This window comes from Lepus europaeus, chromosome 21 (assembly GCF_033115175.1).
Source record: "Lepus europaeus isolate LE1 chromosome 21, mLepTim1.pri, whole genome shotgun sequence".
Lineage (NCBI taxonomy): Eukaryota > Metazoa > Chordata > Mammalia > Lagomorpha > Leporidae > Lepus > Lepus europaeus.
Genome location: NC_084847.1, coordinates 52,010,922 through 52,037,369, shown reverse-complemented (window position 1 = coordinate 52,037,369; position 26,448 = coordinate 52,010,922). Strand labels below are relative to the sequence as shown.

The following is a 26,448-nucleotide window of genomic DNA, read 5'->3' as shown; positions in this document are numbered from 1 at the left end:
TTTGCTTTCGAATTAACTCCTGGAGGCAGCTGGCTGCAGGGCTTCCGGGGGCCGCACGTCGGGCCAGGAGAGGCTGAGGCTTTGCTCTAGGTCCCTGACCCCCGCCCCTCCCGCTCACCGCCACCCCACTTCTGGCCCTCAGCCTGACTGCGGCCGAGCGCCCGTTGCGGCAGCTCCTGCAAGTGTGGCACACGTGCCGGCGCAGGGATGTCGCCTGGGGGCTGGGCGGCCCCGGGCTCCTGAGCTGCCACCTGCCGGTGCGCCAGCCCTGAAGATTGAGAAGCCACATCCTAGGATGGCACCCACTGGGCTCAGCACCTCTGCCATCCTGTCCCCACCGCCCGCAGTGTGAGGGCTCTTCAGCACTCTCCACCTTGGCCTGCGGAAGTTCCCCCTTGCTGGCCCTGTGCTGCGAGGCGGACGGCCCTTCAAGGCCCACCTCGCCCAAACTGCCCTTCCCGCTGGCTGAGGTCCAGCCAGCCTGCAGGGCCGGCCTGCTGCCGTCTCCTCCTCCTCCCCTCCGGGTGTCCAGGGGGACAGTCTCCCCCGACTGCCCATTCACAAGCCCGTCCTCTCTGGAGTCCCGCAGCAGGTCCTCCGCATTTTCTAGCCGGTTCTCAGGCACCTGGCTCGTCTGTAGTCTGAGTGACAGGAGCAGGCCCTGCAGGGCACAGAGTTCCATGGCAGTCTGGCTCCAAAGTGGGGGCTCTCCCTCAGCATAACCTAGAAGAATCTGGAATGTCCTAGGTTCTGGGTCTTCCCCTGTGGGCTACTAGATCTGAGGTGTTCAAAAAAAGTTTTGTCCATTTTTATTTGAAAAGCAGAGAAACAATTTTCCACCCACTGGTTTACTACTCAAATGCCCGCAACAGCCAGGGCTGGGTCAGGCTGAAGCCGGGATCCAGGTCTCTCACATGGGTGGCAGGGACCCAAGTCCCTCCCAAGGAGGGCACTAGCAGGGAGCTGGGACTTGAATCAGGCTGTGGCCTGGGATGCAGGTGTCCAAATTAGGAACTTAACCACCGTGCCAGACGCCTGCCCTGAACCTCTGAGAGGCAGGGCCAGGCGCCTGCATCTTAAACACGAGGCTGTGTGTGGCATCCGCTGGTACGTGGAGGGGAGCAGCGACCGTCAGAAGCCGACACAAGCCGACATGACCCCGTCCTAGGTCCTCCCTGTCAGGCTGTTGCCAGGACCCCAGGAGATAGCCAAGTGCCCTGCACGTAGAGCTAGCAGAGCGCTTTGCATACAGAGCGGCCAGGAGACCGGGGTCTGAAGGCACAGTGATGTTCCCATTACGCTCTTCGCGGTGAAAAACTGATTATCTGGGCCGGCGCTGTGGCGTAGCGGGCAAACCCGTCCCCTGCAGTGCCAGCATCCCACGTGGGCACCAGTTTGAGATTCTGATCCAGCTTCCTGCGAATGCGCCTGGGAAAGCAGTGGAGGGTGGCCCAAGTGCGTGGGCCCCTGGACCCACACGAGAGACTGGGTAGAAGCTTCAGCCTGGCCCAGCCCTGCTGTTGTGGCCATTTGGGAAGTGAACCAGTGGATCAAAGACCTCTCTCTCCTCACCTCTGTCTGAGAACTCTTTCAAATAAATAAAAAAAATTACCTAGGCGCAGTGGGCAAAGTTGCTATGTTCACCCTAAAGATGATCTGGCTATTTAAAAAGTGACACAGAGGAGGTGTTTAGCTTAGCAGTCGGAGAGCCCCTGGAGTTGCAAGTGCAGTCCCAGCTCCTGCCAGTGCAGACCCTGGAAGGCAGCGGGGATGGCTCACGTGACCAGGCTCCTGCGTTCCCAGCTCCTGGTTCTGGCTCAGCCTCAGCAGAGAGGAGGCGTCTTCCAAATGAAATAAAGGGAAAACATACCGGCACTTGCAGTGAAAGAATGTGGCGTGGCAGTGTCTCCAAAGACCAGGCTTCTGGGTGTCCGCTGCCCTGCGTGGTCCCTCCCCACACACACCTGGGCTTGCCTCATGACTCGCTTGAGCCGAGAGAAGGGCACCCCAGTGCGTGGCGATCACTTTCCTGCCAACTTTTTAGGTTTTATACAATGAACACCAGCTTCAAGAAAACAATCGCATCCCTCTTTGTGATAAACCATCCTGGGGGCTGGGGGCTGATGCTATGGCCTAGCGGGCGAAGCCGCCGCCACCTGCAGTGCCAGCTTCCCATACGGGCACCAGTTTGAGTCCCAGCTGCTCCACTTCCCATCCAGCTCTCTGCTGTGGCCTGGGAGAGCAGTAGAAGATGGCCCAAGTGCTTGGGCCCCTGCACCCACATGGGAGACCTGGAAGAAGCTCCTAGCTCTGGTTTGGTGCAGCTCCGGCCATTGCGGCCATCTGGGGAGTGAACAGCGGATGAAAGCTCGCTCTCTGCCTCTCTGTAATTCTGCCTTTCAAATAAATAAATATTTAAAGAAAAAAAAAACCCCACATTTCGGTAGTAATTTTGAAAGAGCTGCTGTGGATAAAGGAGGGTCCACCCACCGTGTGGCCACCCCCTCTCCCACAGCAGGTCATCCCCCTGGCCTGCCCATCCCAGGGACAGAGCTGTTTCCACTTCCAAGGTCGCGGCTCCTTGGGAGCACTTGGCTCTCCCTGTAACTCCCCTACCTCAATCCCTTCTCCAGACCCTGAAGCCACTCTTTAAAATTTTCTGGTTTAAATTTCAAACATCTTATTTGCAGAGAGAGAGAGGTCGAACTTCCCAGGCTTACACGATGGCCAGGGCTGGGCCAGGCAGAAGCCAGGACCCAACTCCCAGAGCCACCTCTGCTGCTCCCGGGTGGCATCGCAGGAGCGGGGATCTGAAGCCAGGAGCTCTGACACGGGGCCTGGGCGTCCGCAGTGCCTCACAGCCGGTCCCTGCCCATATCCTCACGGCTCTGGCTCTGGCTCCGCCATTTCACTGTCCCTATCCCTAGAGGGGCGCGGTCAGGCGGGGGTGGGGGTGGGGGAGGGACAAGGCAGCTCAGCGCAGAAGTCGGTGATGTTTGCTCAGCCGGAAAATACAACAGCACCAGGGGCAGGAGAAGGCTGAACTCTGGATCGATCAGAGCAAAAGGCCACTCTGAGGGGGACACGCCCCGGGTGCCTGAGCGAGAGGACACAACCGTGCAAAGAGCAGGGCTGGGAGCAGGAGCCAACGGGTGTCGGGCGTCGACCCATCCAGGAACGAACACCTGGGCCCTCCTCACCGGGGCCGACGGGCACCCTGTGCTTCAAACACCGAAGCTGCGTCTGGCAATGAAGACTGGTAAGGCCGAGAGGCGAGCGGCAGGTCCCGGCGGCGAAGAAAGCAAAGCACGCCGTTTAGGGGTCCTGGGACAGACACTCAGACGGCTTTTATTGACGCACCAGCGACCAGCCCGCCACCCCGGGGCGGCCCCTTGCACACGACCATCACTGAAGCAGGGCGCCGGGCCCGGCTCTGGGGGACACGGGCTGCCCAGGCCAGGGCCGCCGGCTGCTCGCGTGCCGCTCCTCACTTCATGTTCTTCACAAAGTCCTCGCCCTTCTTGATGGAGGCCTTCAGCTCGGGAATGGCCTCGGCGATCATCTTCTCTTCGAAAGGGGACACCTTGCCGATGCCCAGGTTCTTCTCCAGGCCCTTCTTCTGTAGGAGAGAGGGGAGGTGCGGGATGGTGAGGTCCACGAAGCCCCCCCGAGCCTCCTCACCGCTGCCCACCTCAGACCTGCACACGGGGCCGGAGCTGAGGCGGGGCCTGGCTCTGGAGCTCCCTGCGCATGTACCCTGGACAACTGTTCAGGCTCCTTGTTTCCTTATCTTAAGACAAGCTCCCGGCCTGCACCTCCACGGCACGTGAAACACCAAGTCGGCCGACCGGGCGTTACTCGACCCGCCAGCACACCCCTGGGGTTCTGGTTTCTTCCCCAGGCTGCTAAAGGACTGAGAGAACACTTTAAAATCCACCAGAGTCAAATGTTGTTCACTGGCTGCCTGACGTTAGGGCCAACAGGCGCCTCACGGCCCGTCTCCCCTCCCCACGCTGGGCAGCGCTGGGCCTCAGCCTCGAGGTGACCTCATGCCGTCCACTTCCCCGGCTCTGAGCTGGCCAGACCTGGGTGCGGTCCCCTGCAGGTTCTGCACTGACCTGGGAGCTGAGCCCAGCTACGGATGTGTGCGTCTCCACGCTGAGTCATAGGGGCTCTACACATCAGAGTCTCTGAGCAAGGCCTCCGAGTGCCTGCCTTGCATGGAACAAACAAACCCGGCTCCACAGCCGGCGCCGCCCAGGGGCTTCTGCTCGCTGCAAACCCAGGAGGACCTGCAGGTCAGCTGGGCTGTGTGCCAGACAGACTTTCAAAGGTGAAACCGGTGGGGCAAAGAGCGAGCAATCAAGAAGGCCCGGGCCAGAAAACCCCAGGCTGGGGGCACTCGCAGGCCCTGGGGTCACAGGAGCGGGCTGGCGGGGGAGGCCTTTCCTGTAGAGGTGCATGCGGACAGAGCGCCTCCCCATCAGACGCCCGGGCAGCGCCAGGACCAGCCGGCAAAGCCCCAGGCACAGACTCGCCAGGATATTTCTCCCAGCACTCAATTCTGCACTGTGTCTCCAGGCGCACACCAGGCACGCGTGGTCACTGCACTGGTCCCTGGGAGCCAGCGGTCAGAGGGCCCCGTCCAGGACGCTTACCCCCAGCAGGAGCGGCGTGGAGAAGTAGGGGGAGTCAGCTTCCTGGGACTGCACGAAGGAGCACTCGACGACGCCCTCCTTGCCGTTCATCGCGTCCAGCAGCGAGAAGACAAAGCGAGCGCCGGCATAGGCCATGGACAGGGTGGCAGAGCCTAGGGCGGCACAGGCGGGTCAGCTGGCGGCTCCGCGCCAGGGGAGCCTGCCCTGCCCACCGAAGCGCTTGCCAATCCCGCTCACCCGGCGAGAACCTAGGTTGGCGTTCCTTCACTTGCGTGGAGTTAGCTTTGCCAGCCTCAGAGATCACCCCTCCCCCACCAAGCATGCTCAGCCGCCACGTCCTGTGGAGCTTTCTTATGGGGCGAATGCAAATGAAGCCCAGGCCTGGCCAGGGCCCAGCGGTCTCTCTCTCCCACCCAGCCCTGATGCTACCTGCTCCAGCTTTGGCCTTGACCACCTCCGTGCCGGCCTCCTGGATCCGCCCAGTGAGCGCCGCCAGCTGGTCCTGGGGAAAGTCCACCTTGGGCGTGCACTGCAAGCCAAGGCCGAGGGGGTGAGATGTTCTGGTCGCCTGCGGCAGCCCCTCAGACAGCCCCGGTGCATCACGGAGCCAACTGCAGGCCCTGCCTGGGGCCCCGCCCCACACCCAGTCCGTTCTCGGACAGTCCTCAGCCCATCCGTGTCTCCCGGACCTCCGTCTGGAGACCACCCCGCTCTGGGAAGCGGGAGCTGTTGCTCTGCGGTCTTCCTGTGAGGTCGTGCGTTTGGGGCAAAACCACCCCGAGGGTCCTCAGTGCTCCACTCAGGAGTGCCGACGGGACGTGCTACGTCTCCACTCAGTCACACCAGCCCTCGGCCTGCTCCGACCTGACCCGGGGCACAGTGACACTCCTCGCAGTGGTCCCCCTGCGGCTCAGGGCCAGCTGCTTTGAGTACTGCCCCACACAGATGGGGTGGCCACACCCCTGCGGCCCCACCTTCCCCAGTCTGTCCGGAGAGCTCTAGGCAGGCGCCCGCCAGCTGCCCCTGACCTTAGCACACCCAACACACCTGCGAGATCAGGGGGATGATGGTCTTCCCAGCATGGCCGCCAATGACAGGAACGTTGACCCGAGCCGGATCCAGGTCCTGGGCACCAGAGTGTGAGGGTCGATTACTCTCAGCATGCTCATGGAGTACAAAACCTGTCACAGCCACCCACCCACAGCGCCAACCCTGGACACACCCACGGACAAAACAAAGAAACGAGGGGCCAGCATTACGGTGCGCTGGGTTAGAGCCGTGTCCCGTGTCAGAGTGCCAGTTCAAGTCCCGGCTGCTCTGCTTTTGATCCCGCTCCCGGCTAACGCGCCTGGGACAGCAGTAGATGATGGTCCAAGTGCTTGGGTCACCTGCACCCACACAGGAGACCCAGATGGAGCTCTAGGTGCCTGGCTGTGTTCAGCCTGGTCTGGCCCGGGCTGTGGCAGCCATCTGGGCAGTGAACCAGCGGACGGAAGCTCGGCCCCTCCCCCTCCGTCACACTGCCTTTCAAAAAAAAAAAAAAAAAATTAAACAGAACAAAATAAAAACAAACAGCCAGCCCTGGCTGTGCTCAGAGCTCCGGCCCCCTGGAGGGGACGCTGAGAGCCGGCACCGTCAGGAAGAGCTCCTTGTCTAACGGAGGGCAGACAAAGTGGGGCCTCACCGCCATGCCTGGAACAGCCACATGGGGTGGCCAGGAAGGAAGAGGGCCCTGGACCAGCCTGGCAGGAGGGAAGAAGGGCCAAGGAAAGAGAATTCCAGAAGTGCAAGACAGGAGCTGCTGCAGCAGAACCCGCAGTGCTCACCTTCAGCTCAGCAACAAACGTGTTGGCTCTGACGATGTCCAGGGTCGTCACGCCGAAGATCCTGTTGGGGTTGTACACTCCGTGCTTCTTGAAGACTTCCGCCGTGATGGGGATGGTGGAGTTCACCTAGGAAGCCAGACATGCGCGATTTGCTCTGCATCCCGAGGGCACAGCCCAGCAAGCAGCACAAGGGACAGCCTTCTCGGCGACCACCGCCAGGTGCACAGGTGCTAATCACACCGCCCTGACCAACCGCACAGGAAGCAGCCTGCTCACACGACGCCCGCTCCAGGCAACCAAGAAACCCTTCCCTTGGTGCCTCTCAGCCATTGACTTCAACGTGATCATGGCTGGGCTGACACCGGTGTGGCCACTCCCAACAGGAGACAGCCCAGCCCAGCAGCAGAAGGCTCAGGCGAACTTCATTTTTGTTTATTTGGGGGGTGGGGAGAGAGAATCACCCACTGGTTCGCTCCCTAAATGCTCAGTGGAGCTGGGCCGGATCCGGCAGTCAGGAGCAGGAACTCAACCCAGGGCTCCCATGTCCCGGAGCCGTGACCTGCTACCTCAGGGTCTAAGTCAGGAGGAAGATCAAGTCGGGAGGTGGAGCTGGGAATTGAGCCCAGGCCTCCTCACGTGGGACACGGGTGGCTTAACTGGTGACCCAGCTGCTGGGCCAAACTGGTCCACCCTCCTCATGCAGGCTCCTAACAAAACTCTGTTAGCTCTGTTAGCTCCCTACAAGACAAACAGCTACTACCTCCTCTTAGCACGCTCCTCACCCAAGGTGAGCGGGGTGGGGGGGTGAGGGGGTGGGCAGGTGCCTCTCTATAGGCCTCAGCATCACCATCACCACTCAGACACCAGGGCTGGGACTCAGCGAGGGGCTGGCGCAGTTTCTGCCGCAGGACACCTGAGGCCCTGCCAGGTGAGGCTCGGGGCCCACAGCTGTCCTTGGTGCGGGCCGGCTCTTGGAGTTTGAGTAGAATGAGCTTCCTGCAAACCCCAGCCAGCAGGGCTGGGAGGCTGTGAGTGCCGTGGAGGATGCGTGGAAGTGTGAGGAAACGGGACAAGGGGGACCAGGGAGTGCACGAAGGAGGACTCCACACTGACAGCAGCTGCAAGATTGCGCTTACTCACCAGGGGGCAGCAGCTCCACAGAAGAGAGGCAGTTTGCGCAAAGGACACAGTTAGCTGCTGGAAGAACCAGGCTAAAACTCGTACTTAGGGGCAGGTGTTTGGGGCAGTGGCCACCTCGAGGTGCTGCCTGGGGTGCCTGCAGCCGGCATCCAAGCGTCTGGGTTGGAGTCATGGCTCTGTCCTCAACCCCCGTTTCCTGCCGACGCAGACACGGGGAGGCAGCAGGAGCTGACTCTGGGACCTGGGTCCCTGCCACCCACACAGGAGACGTGGTGCAGCCTCAGCCTCTGGCCTGTCCCAGCCCTGGCTGCTGTGGGCATCGGAGGAGTGAACCAGTGGATGGAAGACGTGTGTGCATCTGTTTCTGCCTTTTGAAAGAAACAAAACCCTCCCACGGGGTTCATGCCGGAAGGAACGTTCTGGAAGTAAACCAGGGGAGCTCGCCGAGCTGCTGCTTCTCCCTGGAGGCACCTGGCGCTGCGGTGTGCCCCTAGCGCAGGCCTGGCGCCGGGAGCTGACCCAGCGGCACTCACCGGGTTGGCGATGATGCAGATCATGGCTTCTGGGCAATGCTGGGCACAGGCGGCAGCCAGGGTGGCCACGATCGTGGCGTTGGTGTTGAACAGGTCGTCCCGCGTCATGCCTGCAACGATCCAGTGCAAACGTTCAGGGAACACAAGCAACTTCCACGCGGCTGTCAAGTGCTGTGTCAGTCACTGCCAGAAACCCAGCCATGAGCAACAAGGAATCCTGCTGTAGGTCTACAGTCTAGGTTGTGGGGAAGACAGCCCAGGGCACCAAGGGCCGGGAGTCTGAGCTGAGAAGGGTCCTCGGGACTCGTAGGACCCCCAGTGGGGCCGGCTGGGAGAAAGGCACTGGCCCGGGGACGGCGCAATGCCGGGAACAGGCCACAGCAGCTGTGGGAGGGCGGGGTGGGGGGTGGTGGTATCTTGATCTTCCAGGCAACGGGAGCCTTTGGAGTCTGCGGCGCACCCGGAGGGCACGCAGGGCAGGGCTGTCGCACACACCTGGCTTCCTGGGGACCCCGGCCGGAATCACCACCACGTCGCAGCCCTTCAGGCAGTCGGGCAGCTGCTCGGGGCCGAGGTAGCCTGGAAAACACACCTCGTTAGCAGCAGCCTCACTTCCTCAGGCCCAGGGAGGCTGGCATCCCTGGGGGACAAAGCCTGGGGAGCCCGGGCTCGGCCGGGGCTCAGTGCCAACCAGCAGCCCTCCCGTTGACAGCTGCCCCAGCCCCCACACAACCAGCCTGGCTCAGGAGGCGCCCAAGGCCACGGGAGAAAAGGCCCTGGGATCAACCAGGCTCAGATGTGAGTGTCTGTGGCCGCGGTGGCCACGGGAGCAGTGGGCTTTGAGACCTCAGGGAAATCGGCAACAATGTCTCAAATCTGCTTCCATCTTGTAGGGCTCTAAAGCAAAGCCAGCCCACCGCCACCGTGCTTCACAGCTCGGACACAGGCCCACCCGCCAGTGCACTAGCGTGTTAAGAAACACGATGTCAGGATAAAGTTATCACAACTGATGTTTGCTTTTAGTAAAACAGGCGGCAGCCCGGTGGTGACGGTATGGGCATAACCAGTGACTGAGAAGTTACAGGACGGTCCCAGAAATGGTTTCGGCAGGAGTTTGCAGAGCTGTGGCAACTGTGATGTACTGCGAAGGCCAAGTTAGCAGGCTGCGCACTGTGACCGAGCTGCTGGAGGTCGCCGAGCCCTGTGGGCAAGGCTGGACGCCCCCTTTTGCAGGCACACCACCCCTCCCCGTCCTCACTTTTCAGTGAGGACAGTCTCCACATGTCCAGTTCCACCCAAGGTCTCACTCCAGGGCTCCCGGCCCCCGGCAGAGGAAGCCGGAGCCTCTGGGGCGAGCGCGCAGTACCTTTCACAGTTGCTCGGGTCTCGATGTGGCTCAGGTCGGCGGCCACCCCAGGGGTGTGTGCAATGTCGTAGAGGGTCAGGCGGCTGACCAGGGGGCTGTTCTTCAGGAGGAGGGAGAGGGGCTGGCCGATCCCCCCAGAAGCCCCCAGGACGGCTACTTTAGCATTGTTCTAGAAAGAAGCAGAGAGAAAGAACTCGTAGGATGTTCTCGGCATCCGACGGATCTGCATGGTGCCTGCAAGGTGCTGCGCTGGGTCTCCTGCTGCGGCAGGGCCACGGCAAAACACAGCGGTCGGTCACGGTCGCACTCTGGACCAATTCCCAAGGGCCTGCCTTGCCCGGGGATGCCGTGACATGGGCTCAGGCTGCTGGGAAGAGCCGGGGCTGGACGAGTGGCTCATCTACTGAGCTACAGGTGCAAGCCCCCCCCACCCCCGGCTCTGCAGGGGCGCCAGGCCCTGTTCCCGCACACCCACTCTACAATGCCCGGGGTGATTTCTCTGGGGGCGTGATGAGCTCAGCAGGGGGTCCTGGCACGGGCCCACGCTGGAGAACCACTGCTGCCTACCCAGCTCAGCTGACCCCGGGCGTTCTGGCTTAGTTGAGAAAGGGATAGGGTTTAGCGCGGTCACGGGTCCCCTGAAGCTGGGGTCCAGAGCAGACTGCCGCACTCACACCTCAAAGGCCAGAGCCGGGACAAGCCGGCTTCTTATTCTTAGCTTATGAGGTCAGACCTGACTTTCTCTGGCCTCCTTGGACTGTGCATCCAGCCGTCGTCACGCCTGACCTTGTCCCTCCCTCTTCTGCCCTCGAGTGGGTCCGTGCACGGAGACCACACTGCTCAGCACCATCCGCAGTTTCCGCTGTTTGGCTCTACCAGGCAGTGCCGCCGTGGACACGCGTACAGGCGTTTGCAGGGACCTGCGTCTAGTTCTCCTGGATATGCACTAGCAGCAGGACTGATGGGTCATGTTTGAGAAGCTGCCAGACTGCGTCCCAAAGTGGCTGCCTGTTTGCCCGTCCCAGCCACAGGCCAGACCGGCTTGCTGGCTCCAGGGGCCAGCCTTGCCAACTGGATCGAAGCAGCAGCTCGTGTGAGCCGCGCCACAGACGGGGACCGGGGACACGCTGTCGGTGAGGGGCCTGGAGGACGAGCAGGTTGCCGGGCGGTGGGGCTGCTGGAGATGTGAGGACAGCCGCTGAGGGAAGGCAGTGCACATGCCTCCACGGCTTGAGTGCCAACACACACACGTGACGGCCGAAGGGCAGGGCAGGGCCGGCGCCGAGGGCCAGGCACAGGAGCAACGGGAGCCGCCGCAGGGCCTCAGAAGCCGGGGAGAACACGACCAATCTGTTCTTAGAGGATGGGAGGACGAGCTGAGGACAGGAGGAAGAGCGGGGGACGGAGGAGGCGTCGACTGCACTAGTCCGAGCGTGGCTCACGGTGGATAAAAGGTGGCGGCTGCAAGGTGGAGGCTTGCGGGTGCTCTGTGGGACTGTGTCAGTGGATTCCGGTCATTCCCTCCCCTCCATCCGGGTCTCCCATGTGGGTGGAGGGGCCCACATGATGAGTGGGGGGATCTGGGATGACCCCAACTTTCTGGCCCAAAACGTTGAGCTCCACGCACAGTCTTTTCCTAGTCTGCGTCTTCCAGAACTCTGGAGAACGCTCGTGGGCGTGGATTTCAAAAACTTTAAAAACTTTCAAGCCAACATAGATGCTGGTTCCATTTCTTCATGAACTTTCTGACGTACCCTGGTCCGTATCCAGGTCTCTGGAACTGGGCCTTACGCTAAGGCAAGGAGCTTGGTCCACAGGTCACTTAGCATCCACATCGAGACAGGTTGCAAAGGCAACACAGAGGGAGAGCACCAGGGGCAGAGCCCACTCCGGGGGTGGAGGGGAAGGGCAGGGTCTCAAAGGGCACTGATAAACGGCCTTTCCTACGAGGCAGGACCGAGTGATGACACGGCCACACCGCGTAAGGCAGCCAGCAACCTCGCCGACTCCCAGTGCTGGAAGCAACATTTATCAGGGCAGGCTCAGCTGAGTCGTTCTTCACTCGATTCTCACAACCAGAACCAAGAGGCAATGTTCACTCCTCAATTCGGGCTTTACACAAAGGCAGAGTCCCGTGAGGACGCTGACGGAGCTGAACCCCGGCCCTCAAGGCTCACGGCCACGTTCGAAGGCCCCTGCCCCTCCTGGTCCCACTCTCATCTCAACTCAGAAGTGAGCAGGGGCGGCTGCAGGGAGAACAGCAGGTGCAGGGACTCGAAGCACCGTGCACCCCGGGTCCTGCAGCGGCTGTGACGGCCAGCCACAGGCTTCGGTCATCGCTGGCCAGAACTAAACCCAGACAACGCACACGCAGGGCTTCTGCTTAGGAAATTAAGACTAAAGGCGTACTCTGTAACCAGGACTCGAATCCAAGCAGGCTGGGCCAGGTTCCAGGAACCCCAGCGCTTGGACCATCATCCACTGCCTCCCGGGGGTGCCAGGTAAGAAGACTGAAATCTGTGTTTTTTCTTTTATCCAGCGAAGAATTAAGTTGACCAAGAGACCCCTTGGGCGCTGGGTCAGCCCGCAGGGCAGGCACAGGGGATGCACCCTCCTCACCTGCTTCTTCGCTTTCAGGGTGCTGAGCCCGGGCCACTGCACACCCAGCAGGATGGCAGGAAACACAGCCCTACAGCCGCAGCCCCAGGATCTCCTTAAGGAGCTGTCTTTCAGATCTGAGGCCTGCGGTTTTCCAAGTGGATACACAGTAACTCTCCCCTCATTTGCAAGTCTGCCTTATCCCGGTAGGTCTGTGATGCTGTTTTCAAACTCCTGTTTCTGGGTTTATAGGATACTGTATGTATTAGTACAAACGAGGACCCTTCAAAAGGCTCACGGACGACAGCACTGGTTTATTCTGGTGCAAGAAGTGTTTGCAATCCCCGCGGTTTTCTCAACAGATAAAGCTCCTGGGGCCTGAGGACCCCTGGCATACACGGATTTTTAATTAACAATCTTTTCATTCCAGCCCCCACCACAATCTCTCTGAGGTCCTCTCCCATAGGTAGCAGTTAACTCGCTGTGAGCCCAGCACCTCCTGGATCCGAAGTCTGCAGACCCCGGGCCGTCGGCCCGAGCCCACCTGTCTGAGCCACCCAGCTGCCTCCTCCCCGTCGCCACTGCTGTGTCCCCCAGGCACTGCAAACTCAGCAAGCCTCAAAGACAGACCCTCCCAGACCCCCTGCCCAGCTCAGCAAACGCTGACCACGAGACCCCCAACCTTGGTGTCCCCCGTGACCCTCTCACTCCCTCATCCAAGCATTCGCTGGCAAATCCTGCTGGCTCCACCGGGAACACTCGGGATCTAACCACGTCTTACCACCTCCCCAGCTGGCACGACACGGGCAGCCCGTCCGCCTCCCTCCGCCTGGGACCATCCTGTCAAAGTGGGAGCTAAGACCAAGGCATGGCGCTGCTCAAAACCCTCCAGCAGCCGCCCCACGTGTGAGCAATGCCCCAGCTGGGCAGAGCCTGCCCCTACCCTCACTGCCCTCTCCGGTCAAGGCACGGCCCCAGCTCATCCTGAGATTCCCCTCCCCCCAGCATCAATCATCGCCTCCACCTGTCCTGTGTGCCCGCCCGGCCCAGCGCAGGTGCCCCCTCTCATCCTGGGAGTCCTCGCCCAGCACAGCTGTTGCAAGCACAGATACTCCGCGTTCTTCTGCATCTTTTATTCCTGAAATGAACCGAGTCCACAGGACAGGAAATTTGGAAATTCCCTCTACGAATAAGCGCCTCCCCCTTGGGTGCGGTAGGCAGCGTGGACGTCTCCAACTTGGATAGAACCGGACTCCCTCGGGTGGCGAACGGGGCACCTGTTACAGGCAGAGGCCCGGCGGGCCAGGTGGTCCCCAACCAAGGCCCGCACTTCGAGAACCCCGGTCCTGGAAGACGGCTAAAAATAGCTCGGCCTCAAGTGGTCCCAGGCCAAGCCGGCACCGCCACGGCACCCGGAGCAGGCCCAGTCCGCCCTCCGCACGAAGGGGCGTGCGGCAAGGTCCTTAGGGGGCAGCAGGCCGCTGACCGGGGCAGGGCGCTGCCCGCTGACCGTGCACGCACACACTCGCCCGGGCGCTGCAAGAGAGACCGGCGCGCCCACGCCGCTAACCTTGGAGGGGCGCGGGCTGTCCCGGGGACCCAGGATGGGGTGGGGGGCTCCTCTCCCGTCTCCCCCGCCCCTCCGGGGGCTGCACGCGGGAGCCCCCAGCCCCGCGCCTGCAGGGCCTACCTGGGCCGAGGTGCTGAAGCTGCGGCGCAGCGCGGCGCCGGCGGGTCGGGCGAGGGCGGAGAGCATGGCTGGGACGGGAGGGGAGCGGCCGGCGAGCAGGTGACTCCAACGACCTCCACACTGCGCACAGCACCTCCCGGCTCAGCGCCCCAGTCCTCGCGAGAGCGGGCCGACTTCCGGTCCGCCCCGATCTCGCGAGACCGCGGCCGCTTCCGGGAGTCGAGGCGCGAGGCGGCGGGGCCGGCGCTCAGTAACCTTCCCGCACGAGTGGCCGTCGTGTGGCCGCTGGGGGGAACCGCAGTCGGACGCCTCCCCCGAGAGGTGGAAGAGGACGGGCCTTAGGCTGGAAGCGCCCTAGGAGGAGCCGCTTTGCAGGTGGGGGCTCTGACCGGGCGCCCCGCCGAGGTCGCGCAAAGTGGATCCGGGGCTCGAGCCCGCCCCCGGCGTCGGCCACACCCGCCCCTGTGCCCCCGGAGGCCAGAGTAGGGTCTGGACCCCTGGAGAGAGAGGGCGGCAAGGGGCGCCCCAGGCCCGGGGCAGGCTGGGAAGATGGGGCCATCACTTCCCCCGCGGGAGTTGGCCAGTGCGGTGGCCGCAGCCGGCCCGGACCCTGGAGGGGACGCGGCCTCGGCGCCGGGCACCGCCCTGCGAGCCCCCTCAGGCCTGCCCCACGCTCTCCTGTGAAGGTGGGGAGGTCACACAGGTTGCTCAGTTTAAGTAACAGAAGCTTCGCTCCTGCGCATGCGCACACACCCACACACCCTTCACTTTCTGGGTTTAGGGGTCTCCTAGTCCTTGTCCTGCAGAACTGCTCTCTTCCTGCCTCCCTTGCGCTTGCTCATCCAGATGCTGAGCGCAGCCGTGCGTGAGCGAGAGCCACGCGTGGTCGGCCGTCCAGGAGCTGGGAGTCTAGGGCGACCATAGGGCTAGCAGGTGCTGTGGGCGCAGGGCAGGTGCGTCTGACCCAGAACGGGCCCCTGCCAGAGAACCTTCTGGAAGATGAACCGTGTGAACCGAGACGCGTTCAACGGGTGCATTAAACCCCAGGCGCAGGGAAGGGATCGGTACCTGGGAACCCAGAGCTGTCAGAGGAGGGGCCCTAGCGTTTGGGTGACTTGCAATAAGTGTTCAGACAGGAGGGAGCCAAAGGTCGTGCCCAGGAGTCTTTAGCTTAGGTAGCACCTTCCTTTATCTTATCACTGACTGCTCCCTGCTAACCGCGCCGGCCAGTCTTGCCGCTAGAGCTTAGAGAGCTTTGGAATCGGCTAGTATGTCTCCGGTCCGCCCCTACTGTCCAACAGGAGGCTGGTCCGGGCGTGGGGCTCAGGGAGCGTTGAATAATACTTTTTTTAAATTATTTTTTTATTTTTATTTTTTTGACAGGCAGAGTGGACAGAGAGAGAGAGAGAAAGGTCTTCCTTTTGCCATTGGTTCACCCTCTAATGGCTGCAATGGCTGGTGTGCTGTGCCGATCCGAAGCCAGGAGCCAGGTGCTTCTCCTGGTCTCCCATCGGGTGCAGGGCCCAAGCACTTGGGCCATCCTCCACTGCACTCCCTGGCCACAGCAGAGAGCTGGCCTGGAAGAGGGGCAACCGGGACAGAATCCGGCGCCCCAACCGGGACTAGAACCCGGTGTGCCGGTGCCGCAGGCGGAGGATTAGCCTAGTGAGCCGTGGCGCCGGCTGCGATGAGTGCTTTTTGGAAGAAGCTGGGAAAACGGGTCCCGCAGGGCTTTTTCTCTTGTTCCTTGGGCAGCAACCATCCATCAGAGGCGTCTGTGACACCACCAGGAGTGTGTCGGAGGAGGGTGGCACCAACCTTGCGTGCCGAGGATTCCCAGGGGAGGTTGTTGACCCTTGAGGGGATAAGGGTCTGAGTCGTGGTGGTGGTCCTTGAGAGGGTAGGACCAGAGAGTTTGGAGAGGCTGTGCCCACCGAGGCTGGGGGTGTGGAAAATCAAGCACAGGAAGTGAATTGTGTGGAAGGAGAGCTTGGGGGGCAGGGTAGAGGTCCAGCCCAGTGAGCTGAATCAGGAGTGATGTTGAGTTGTCCACGTGGAAACATCAGCGGGCAGATAAGGATTGTAGCCACGTGGCCAGGGCTGACGCCGTCCCTACAGAGGGGAGAGTTGAGGCCTTGTTGGAGAAACTGGAATCGCAGGTTCCCACACCTGGGGCTCAGTTCGTTCAGCACCCTCACCTGTCGTTGGAGGAAGCCCCGCCCCCGCCAGGCCTCTGCCCGGGCGTCTCCAACAGCCTGCTAGGAAAGTCTAGGGTTCGCTCCTCTCTGCTTCCCTTAAACCCCGGGTTACGGCTGCTGGAACTCCGCCTTGGCAGCCTCCGTGCGGCAGCGTGATGGCACTGAGCACGCAGGGAGAGGCAGTCATGAAGCAGGTTGTCTTCTAGGACAGACTGCCCACCCCGAATGCCCCAGTTCATGCCTGGATCTGACGCCGGGCTGGCATCGTGGCACAGTGGGTTAAGCTCTGCTTGGAGCACTGGCGTCCCGTGTTGGAGCGCCGGTTCAAGTCCCGGCTGCTCTGTTTCCAAGCCTGCTGTAGGCCCCTGCCACCCGTGTGGGAGACCAGGATGGAGTTCCCGGCCCAGACCTGGCTGTTGGAGGAGCCATTTGGGGAGTGAAGCAGTAGATGGGAGATCTTTCTCTTTCCCCCCTTCCTTGTTGCTGTGCCTTCCAAACCATAAAACAGAGTGGTTGACTGCTGTTTCTTGATCTTGCCTCCTCACTCCCCTACCGCACCCCCCGGCAGACTGGGCTTCCGACCTGCCTGCTGTGGGTGGGGGAGGGGCTCGTGACATCGGAGAGACGGGTTGAGAAGGGTCCCCGTGTCACAGGCAGTTTGTAGCTGACTTTCTCCCATGCAGTGCTGTTGTGGGTGCAATGCATTCGACCTGGGTGGTTATATCTCCGTCTTGCTGTTTCAATTCCTCCCCCACCACCACCTACAGCTCCTCTCTGCCTCCTGCAGTTCAGGATTTCTTCCTCCAGGTGGCGCGCTTGGGCAAGTTGGCCTTCTCTCTCCTGGCCCAGGTCTGGTTTATAGGGAATACTTGGGCATCCTTTGTTCCCGCAGAGGGTGGGGCCGCCTCTCCTTGGATTAGCAGCTAGCCAGCCCCGGGTGTGCTCTGTCCAGGAACCGGTACCTTCTGAGGGCACTGGCCCAGCTACTCTGGGGGCTTTCTTCTGGCTCCCTTGTTGTCCCAGGATGTTTGAAAGACACTAGCCGGGGAGAGCCCTGAGGTGCCGGAAGGGGGAAGCCGAGACGGGAGGGTGGCCCTGGCTCTGACGGGCACCCAGTGGGCAGGGAGCGGGGAGGGCAGTCCACGCCCTTGGCAGCCAAGAATGAGAAGGCAAATTACTCCATGGGCACCCGGGGAGGGCTGGGAAGGTTTGGGAAGTCGAGGCCACTGGGAGAAGCTGGCTTACCTGGCCCAAGGTGAGAGCCGGCGTGAGGTTCTGTGGTGGGTGTCGCCTGTGGTTTCCTGCAGGCCATACCCTGTGCCAAGGTCACGGACACGCACACCCTGGAGCAGCACACGTGGACACGTGGACCCACGCAGGGGACTTGTTACCTTCTAACTGATGTCCAGTTTACATACAGTAAAGTATTCCGGTCTTAACTGCTCTCTGGTTTTGACACCGTATACCCTTATTACCACCACCCAAACTATAAAACAGTCACTCTTCCAGAAAGTTCCAGTATATTCCTTTTTTATCACTGTCCCAAGAAAGCTGTTTTCCGGAACTCTAGTACCACACATTTGTGTTGTCTGTCCATCATCACAAAACGAATCCATCCACTCTGCCTTCTACCCTGACACTCACGTGTGCTGACTGCTTGACTCCCACGGTCACGGCCTGTCAGACTTTAGTATGACACGGGTACGGTGCGCTACCCTGCCCTCAACCTACAATCGTGCCCGGAGTGAAGTTCCCTGTTTCCTTCCAGGTTGCTGAAGCAAAACAGAGCATTGCAAAGGTGGTGGTTGCTGTACCTCGCGAGAACTCGTGTATCTAGAATATTGGGAACACGTGTTTCAAAACAACTGTACTTAGATACGTAGCTGTCACTTCCGCTTGTGACCCATCCCTGCTAGAAGCCAAGGATTTGGCTCTCCTCAGTCTATTCCGCTGGGGCCACCGGAGGTAGCGGACAGGTGGCGGCTGAAGTGGCTAGCTGCCGTCGATGGTGGCAGACGCGGGTCTGGCCTGGGCAGAGCACTCAGACCAGCCAGAGGCCGGGGAAGGGTGGGCAGAGCACGGTCAGGGCAGGCACTGAGTCTGAGAAGTGGAAGGTGGAAGGACCGGTGCTGTGGTGTAGCTGGTTAAGCCACCGCCTGCAACACTGGCTTCCCGTATGGGCACTGGTTCATGTCCCAGCTTCTCCGTTTCCAGTCTAGCTCCCTGCTAACGTGCCTGGGAAAACAGCAGAAAATGGCCTGAGTGCTTGGGCTCCACCCTCACGGGAGACCCGGAGGAAGCTCCTGGCTTTGACTTGGCCCAGCTCTGGCCATTGCGGCCGTCTTGGGGAGCAAACCGGTGGATGGAAGATTCTCTCTCCTCCCCCTCTCTCTGTGGCTCTGTCTTTCAAATCAATCTTGGGAGAGGGGGGAGTGGAAGGTGGGGGCCACAGACCAGAGGAGCAGCCCCTGCAGGCAGACTTGGAGGAGGGGAGCATGTGGTGCCGCCCGCCATCCCCTACCTCTAGCACCCGAGCTGCTGCGTGGTTAGGTGTGCCACCCCATGGGACCCCTAGGGCACCTCTCGGGTGTCATGGGCCCAGGGCAGGGGTGGGATGTGGGTGACTTGGTCTAGGCCTCTGATGCGTACCTGTCGTCACCACAGTAGACACTGGTGATGGCTGAGGCAGAGTGAGGAGACCGTACTGGTCCTTCCACTCCGTGCCGCTGGGGCCTGGTGGCCCTCTGAACCGAGTGGCAGATTTTGGGACCATTTCTGCAGCCTGTAGCTGTCAGATGGCCACAAAGGTGTCAGGCTGGGATGGAGGAAAGACTGTTCCAGATCCCTTACAGCCCTGACCCTCAAACAACACCACGGCCGCCTCTAGTTTGTGGACTTCAGCTCCTGCTCTGGTCTTCGGTCGGGTGTTCCACACGCTGGACTTGCAGCTATCCCAGGATCCTAGGTGAAGTTGAAGACAGGGCAGGAATAAAGGAAGTTTGCTTCCTGGAGCTTCCACCGAGTGTGAAGCCCAGAGCAGGCATTCTGCGTCTGTTATCTTTTTATCTTACTTGAAAGGCAGAGTGATGGAGCTCTTGCATCCATTGGTTCACTCCCCAAGATGTCTGTAACAGCCTGGGCTGGGCCAGGCTGAAGCCAGGAGCCTGGCGCTCCATCCAGGACTCCCATGTACGTGTCAGGGGCCCAGGTACTTGGGTCATCCTCTACTGCTTTCCCAGGTGCATTGGTAGGGAGCTGGGTCAGAAGTGAAGCAGCCAGGACTTGAACCAGCGCTCCAGTATGGGATGCCAGCATCATGGGTGGCGGCTTAACCTGTTGCGTCACGATGCTAGCCCCTGTATCCATTATCTTGACTGAACATTCCTGTAGTCTTCCCAGTGCATGTTAATGTCTCAGCGTACAGGGAAGGGCGTGGACGCCTATGGGTTTGTTGAAGCCTTGGTCAGCCTGGCAAGCCTGGTTTTCCCACCAAGAATAGGACATGAGTAGGGTTGGCTGTGGGCTCCCCCTCTTACCTCCCCTCCTCTGTGCTTCACCTGAACCAGCTGCCCAGGGTGAAGTTTGCCACGTGGCTTTTCCGGGAATGAGGGCTGGCGGACTTGGGGCGTCTCTCAGCCTATGATAAGCCAGTGGTCAGGCCCTGCTGTCAGAACAGCAGGTCCCAGGTGTTGGTCACAGAGAGAAGAGCTGGATCTGATTGGCTCCCTCTTTGGTTGCAGGCTCTGGCAGCCCTAACGAAATACCCCTTCCCCAAATGTGGACATGGGCTCTCCCTGGAGGGGGACTGGGTTGACTGGGAGAGGTGGGGGCGGGGGGAGATGGAGACAGCCCCTGGCTTAAAGGTCAAGGTAGGTCATCACCCAGAAGGTGCAGAGCCTCCTTACTGGGGTGTGCAGGGGCGAGATCTGTGTTGGCACCTGCTTTCCTGACAGTGAGACTGTGAGGATCTCCCACAGGGGTCCATTCATAGGAAGGTCCTGCGTCTCACGCCCACCAAGCTGGATCCCCAAAAGGTGCTCCCACTGGCCACCCTACCCACCGGCCTGTGCATCCTCCTTGCTCTGGGGACCCTGGAAGTCTCCAGGAACGCAAGGCTGTGCTGAAAGAGCCCAGAGTTAAGGGAGAGGTCTGCAGCTTGCCATTTTAGCCCCCACCCCTTTTTTTTTTAAATTTATTTATTTGAAAGGCAGGGTTCCAAAGGGAGAGAGATCTTCCATCCACTGGTTCACTCCCCAAATGGCCACGATGTCCAGAGCTGGGCTGATCTGAAGCCAGGAGCCTCTTCCAGGTCTCCCAGATGGGTGCAGGGGCCCAAGCACTTGGGCCATCTTCCACTGCTTTCCCTGGTGCCTTAGCAGGGAGCTGGGTCAGAAGTGGAGCAGTCGGGTCTCAAACCAGCACCCATGTGGGATGCTAGTGCTGCAGGTGGTGGCTTAACCCACTATGCCACAGCACTGGCCCCGACTCCACCCTGTTGAAGTCACCAGGAAAATGAAACTTGGTAGAGATAATAGATACAAACGATACTCACAGTGGCCGAAAATTCGATGGGATAATCTGACTAAGGAACCAAGGCTTCATTGTGAAGTCACATGAGAAAGACTTGACCTTGGGGACAGATACACTTGGGTCATCAAAACTGGAAGTGGGGGAGAACTGGAACTGGTGAAATACAGAACATCAACGAAATGGCCCAGTGGAAGTCGCTAAGGAAAATGCTTTGGGCAAAATTAGCTTGATGTTTTCCCTTAGAAAGCGTGGTGCTGGAATGCTCTTGGAGCTCAGGTGGTGGATCCGGAAACATCCAAACCTCAGAATCGGAGCAGCGCTGAAGGGGGTGGTTCCCAGTGCTCCGTCCTCAGCCCAGCCAGGCTCGCGGGGCCCCTGGCCTCGGCTCACGGGGGTGTGTCCTCTCTCAGAACCCCGCTGTTAGGTTCTGGGGCTGTACCCATCCCTCCAGCCCTTTGCTAGCAGGCAAGGGACTGTCCTTGTTGGACCAGGGTGACCCCCCAACACAGCCCTCTGAGAGGGACAGGGGTCTGGAGGAGATCCCTGGGGCCAGTGCTTGGCTGGGCAGAGAGAAGCTGGAGATAGCTGAGGGGGCGGCGTGGGAGGGAGCTGAGGGTTGGCTCTGAGCCGTAGACTGGGCGGGTCGGGAGCCAGCTTTAGGTTGGCGTGGTGAGGTGGTGGGACCACACACAAGGCCCTTCTACTTTGAGTATATTATCCCCCAAGTGACCTAAGGTTGGGGTTTTCAGAGGTAGAGGAGCTGGGGTCTGGCTGGCGGTGGGAGTGAGGGGGTCCCTATAGGAATCCATACGTGGGAAAGATGGCAGCAGGTCTGTGTGGCCCCCGTGGTGTAGGCAGCGAGAGTGGTGCAGGTAACCGCATATCCGGTGGCCACTGAGCACCGCTCTACAGCAGGTAGGCCCTGGGCACTGGGTGAGAACCCAGGAGTGGATGAGACAGGCAGGGTCCCTGTCCTTGGGTACTGTGCAGCCCCATGGGAGGAGACTGACAACAAACAAGTTGTGGGAACTTCAGGTGATAGATAAGTTAAAGAACTCATTTTTAAAGATTTATTTATTTGAAAGGCAGAGTTGCAGAGACAGAGAGAGGTCTTCCATCTGCTGGTCAACTCCCCAGATGGCCGCAACAGCCGGAGCTGCGCCGATCTGAAGCCAGGAGCTTCTTTCAGGTCTCCCACACAGGTGCGGGGGCCCAAGGACCTGGGCCATCTTCCACTGCTCTCCCAGGCCATAGCAGAGAGCTGGATCAGAAGTGGAGCAGCTGGGACTAGAACTGGTGCCCATGTGGGATGCTGGCACTATAGGCAGTGGCTTTAGCTGCTATACCACAGCGCCAGCCCTGTGAAATAACTTTTTTTTTTTTTTTAAAAAAAAGATTTATTTATTTACTTGAAAGTCAGAGTTACACAGAAGGAGAGGCGGGGGGGGGGGGGCTTCCATCTGCTGGTTCAATCCCCAATTGACCGCAATGACCGGAGCTGCGCTTATCCGAAGCCAGGAGCTTCTGGGTCTCCCACATGGGTGCAGGGGCCCAAGGACCTGGGCCATCCTCTACTGCTATCCTAGGCTATTGCAGAGAGCTGGATCAGAAGTGGAGCAGCCAGGACTTGAACCAGTGCCCATATGGGATGCCGGCGCTTCAGGCCAGGGCTTTAACCCACTGCGCCACAGTGCCGGCCCTGAAATAACTCTTATTTTGGAAAAAATTCACCCCAACTACCATGTGAAGGCTAGATCGTAGGGAAAACACAGGAAGCCAGCTGGGCAGGAGACATGCCATCTTGGGGTGGCGTGGTAGTCAGAGGGAGAGAGAAGTGGGTGTTATTGGAACATATGCAGGAGGTAGAGATACGGTGAGGGGAGGGGGAACGGGCAGGGGGTTCAAGCAACTGGGTGACAGTGGTGCTGGTGACTGAGACTGAGGAGGCTGCGAGGCCAGTGGGCACTGGGCAGAGGGACATGTGTGGCCATGTTGTACTGGAGGTGCCCATTGGGTAGGTATCCTAGAGCTTAGTGCGGACGCCAGGGGTCAGATTTGGCCATTTCTCGTACGTCAGTGGTATTCAAGGCACTGGGCGAGCTGCTGCGACTCTGGGTCCCTGGTGGTGGTTCTCAGCTGGGGGTGTTTTATTTGCCTTTTCCTGGGGAGGGGGGTTGCATTTGGCCATGTCTGGAGACAGTTTGCTGTGACAGCTAAGGGCAGTCGTTACTGGACGTAGGTCAGGGCTGCTCTCATAGGTCCTACGATGCACGGGCCCGTCCCCTGTGACGAATTGTCCCACCCCAGTTGTCCAGGGTGTCGAAGTCAAGTGACTCTGAAAGTGAGGGTAGACGCAAAAGAGCGGTAAGCCCAGGGCCAGGGCGTGCTTAGGCTAAGGAAAGGCAGGGGAGGTGCAGTCTGAGAGGCAGAGTGGAAGCGGGGAGAGCGGAGTGCTGGGACTGGAGGTCTGTGTCGCACACAGCGGAGAAGCTGGGACGCTGAGCCGCGGGGTGGCGCTCGTACAACCACCCCCAGGCCATAAGCAGAGAGCTGGATCGGAAGAGGAGTAGCAGGGACACAGGCTGGCGCCCTCATGGTTTGCCGTGGAAGCTGTCTCTGCGGTCTGCATCGTGCCACGCCCCCCTGGCCATGCCCAGTCTCAGAGGTGGGAACTGAGTCTGGGGTCGGGCAGTCCACGGCAAGCGGCGAGTGAGCGTCCCCTTTGAGACGTCTTGCTGGAGGAGAACTGAGCTGCGTGCCGGGGAGGGAGGTTTGTGTGCTGATAGGAAGGGCTCATGTGGGGGCTGAGACGGATGGCGTTTGTGGGGAGCAGGGCTGAGAACCGGAGTCCGTGAGGAGGTGGGGAGGACCCAGGGTTGTGGGCAGGGTGTCAGCCTTTCCCAGGACCATGGGACTGTGCACTCTGAAGCACATCCTGTGTTGTTGTTGTTGTTTTAAAGATTTTATTTATCTATTTGAGAGGCAACATTGCAGAGAAAGTTAGAGAGAAAGGTCTTCCATCCACTGGCTCGCTCCCCAAATGGCTGTGATGGCCGGAGCTGGGTCAATCTGAAGCCAGGAGCTTCTTCTGGGTCTCCCACGTGGGTGCAGGGGCCCAAATACTTAAGCCATCTTCTGCTGCTTTTTCCAAGCCATTAGCAGGGAGCTGGATCGGAAGTGGGGCAGCTGGGGCGGGAACTGGTGCCTATATGGGATGGTGGAGTCATAGGCTTGTTATGTTACGACCCCTCCAATGTCTGTATTCAGTGCTAGACTATAACCTCCGTGAGGGCGGCCCTCATTTTGCAGTTATTTCCAATGCATATCGTATATAGTAGGTGCTCAGTAATGTTTTGCTAAATGTATAAACCAATTGGTGTCTGTTTATAGCCTACCTGTAAAGACGGTATTTATTGCCTCAATCTTTGATGAAATATTTTAATCTGCTCTGCATATATTTCACTACCAATGCTTTTATTTAAAAATTATTTATTTGAGAGGTAGAGTTACAGAGACAGAAAAAGGTCTTCCATCTGCTGGTTTACTTCCCAAATGGCCACAACAGCCGGAGCTGAGCTGATCTGATGCCAGGAACCAGGAGCTTCTTCCAGGTCTCCCACGTGGGTGCAGGGGCCCAAGCACTTTGGCCATCATCCACGGCTTTCCCAGACCAGAAGCAGAGAGCTGGATCATAGGAGGAGCAACAGGGACACAAAGCAGCACCCATGTGGTTTGCCGGCACCGCAGAAGGAGGTTAAGCCTCTAAGCCGCAGCGCTGGGCCCTGCTTTTGTTTGTGTATCTGAAAGGTAGAGAGGGGCCGGCGCTGTGGCACAGCAGGTTAAAGCCCTGGCCTGCAGTGCCGGCATCCCATATGGGTGCCGGTTCTGGTCCCGGCTGCTCCACTTCCGATCCAGCTCTCTGCTATGGCCTGGGAAAGCAGTAGAAGATGGCCCAAGTCCTTAGGCCCCTGCACCCACGTGGGAGACCCAGAAGCTCCTGGCTCCTGGCTTCGGATTGGCACAGCTCCAGCCGTTGCAGCCATCTGGGGAGTGAACCAGCAGATGGAAGACCCCTCTTTCTATCTCTACCTCTCTGTAACTCTGTCTTTCAAACAAGTAAAATAAATCTTTAAAAAAAAAAAAAAGAGAGAGAGATCTGCCATCTACTGGTTCACTCTCCAGTGCTGTGCTTACAACAGCCAGGGCAAGGCCAGGCCAAAGCCAGGCCAAAGCCAGGAGCCTGGAACTCCATCTTGGGGGGGGGGGTCTCACATGTGTGGCAGGGACCACAGCACCTGAACCATCATCTGTTCCCAGGGTGCGGATCAGCAGGAAGCCGGCCTGGAAGTGCAGTGGAAACTTGGGCCCAGGCACTGGGATACGGGCTGTGGGTGTCTGAACCACTGTGCAGGCTCCTGAGCCTCCGAGGTCTCTAATGTTGTTACCTCCATCTGCATCTGAAGGGATGTTTAGAGAGGGTTGATGTAGTTCAGCTCCGTACTTGGTGCTCATTCATCTAACACGGGAGTGCTCAGCTTGTGCCTTGTTGATCCTTCCCCGTAGGATGGCTGATCTGGTCTTGTGTGAACCAACCGAGCTCTATAACATCTTGAATCAGGTCACGAAGCTCTCCAGGTTAGCTGAGCCCAACTACCTCTGTTTACTGGGTGAGTGCTGACAAGGCCTGGGTGTGTTGAGAGGCAGCACCCTCCAGCCACAGTTAACGTTTGGGAGGGAGGGGACAAACAAGGGTGCAAAGCTGTTAGGCTTATTAGCTCAAATTGCTGCTACTGGCTATAAAATGACTTGGAAATCACTCCAGATTAAATCTAAAAGTTCCAGGCTGGCGCCGCGGCTCAATTGGCTAATCCTCTGCCTTGCGGCGCTGGCACACCGGGTTCTAGTGCCGGTTGCCCCTCTTCCAGGCCAGCTTTCTGCTGTGGCCAGGGAGTGCAGTGGAGGATGGCCCAAGTGCTTGGGCCCTGCACCCCATGGGAGACCAGGAGAAGCACCTGGCTCCTGCCTTTGGATCAGTGTGGTGCGCTGGCCGTGGTGCGCCGGCCGTGGTGCGCCGGCCATTGGAGGGCGAACCAACAGCAGAGGAAGACCTTTCTCTCTGTCTTTCTCTCTCTCACTGTCCATTCTGCCTGTCAAAAAAAAAAAAAGTCTAAAAGTTCCTGGAAGACTCGCTTTTTGGGGCCAGCGGGTAAAGCTACCACCTGAAGTGCCCGCATCCCATATGGGTGCTGGTTTGAGTCTCGGCTGCTCCACTTCCAATCCAGCTCTCTGCTGTGGCCCAAGAAAGCAGTAGAAGATAGCCCAGGTCCTTGGGCCCTTGCACCCACATGGGAGACCCAAAAGAAGCTCCTGGCTTCGGATCAGCCCAGCCCCGGCCATTGCCGCCATTTGGGGAGTAAGCCAGCAGATGGAAGACTTCTCTCTCTCTGCTTTTCAGATAAGTAAATAAATCTTAAAGACTCATGTTCTGGGCTATTTTTTTGTTTAAAGATTTATTTATTTGAAAGGCAGAGTGGCAGAGAGAGAGGGAGATGGGGGAAGATCTTTGATCTGCTGGTTCCCTCCCCAAATGGCTGCAACAGCCAGGTCTGGGCCAGGCTGAAGCCAGGAGCCAGGAACTGAATCCTGGTCTCCCACCTGGGTGGCAGGGACCCAAATACTTTGGCCGTCCTCTGCTGTTTTCCCAGGTGCATTAGCAGGGAGCTGGATCAGAAGTGGAGCAGCTGGAACGTGAACCAGTGCTCTGATATGGGATGCTGGCATTGCAAGAAACAGCTTAACCTGCTTTGTGACAACGCCAGCCCTCACTTTCTTAATTTTCATATTGGGTAGTTCATTGTGCACAGAAAGACCTTTATGTGTTGTCTTTGTATCTTACTACTTGTTTATTT

The 26,448-nt window shown here is 59.5% G+C and overlaps 2 protein-coding genes across 8 annotated transcripts in view; one reads left to right on the top strand and one right to left on the bottom strand.

Annotated features, from left to right (window-relative positions):
• Positions 1-3,314: 3,314 nt before the first annotated feature.
• Positions 3,315-13,959, bottom strand: MDH2 (malate dehydrogenase 2). Its single transcript, XM_062179603.1, has 9 exons — positions 13,812-13,959; positions 9,524-9,692; positions 8,653-8,736; positions 8,158-8,267; positions 6,485-6,610; positions 5,706-5,783; positions 5,088-5,187; positions 4,659-4,810; positions 3,315-3,619 (listed from the first exon to the last, which is right to left on the bottom strand). Exons 1-9 carry the CDS (start codon positions 13,875-13,877, stop codon positions 3,488-3,490), a joined length of 1,017 nt encoding a protein of 338 aa, XP_062035587.1. The 5' UTR covers positions 13,878-13,959; the 3' UTR covers positions 3,315-3,487.
• A 24-nt stretch (positions 13,960-13,983) lies between these two features.
• STYXL1 (serine/threonine/tyrosine interacting like 1) overlaps positions 13,984-26,448 on the top strand; it is a 42,954-nt gene continuing 30,489 nt past the window's right edge. For 4 of the 7 annotated variants that reach the window (XM_062179600.1, XM_062179601.1, XM_062179599.1 and 1 more), the window contains exons 1-2: positions 13,984-14,186; positions 25,103-25,206. In XM_062179600.1, coding sequence (XP_062035584.1) covers positions 25,104-25,206 — 103 coding nt within the window. In that variant the 5' untranslated portion in view covers positions 13,984-14,186; position 25,103. Of the gene's footprint in view, positions 14,187-25,102; positions 25,207-26,448 lie in introns of those variants that run through there. The other 3 variants (XM_062179596.1, XM_062179595.1, XM_062179598.1) reach the window with 2 other exon arrangements.

Coding starts and splice junctions, on each gene's coding strand:
- MDH2 (XM_062179603.1), bottom strand. CDS start 13,877: ATGCTCTCCGCCCTCGCCCGACCCGCCGGCGCCGCGCTGCGCCGCAGC. Junction 9,693..13,811: donor GCTTCAGCACCTCGGCCCAG/GTAGGCCCTGCA, acceptor GCTTCTTTCTAG/AACAATGCTAAAGTAGCCGT. Junction 5,784..6,484: donor CGTTTGTTGCTGAGCTGAAG/GTGAGCACTGCG, acceptor TCTGGTGCCCAG/GACCTGGATCCGGCTCGGGT.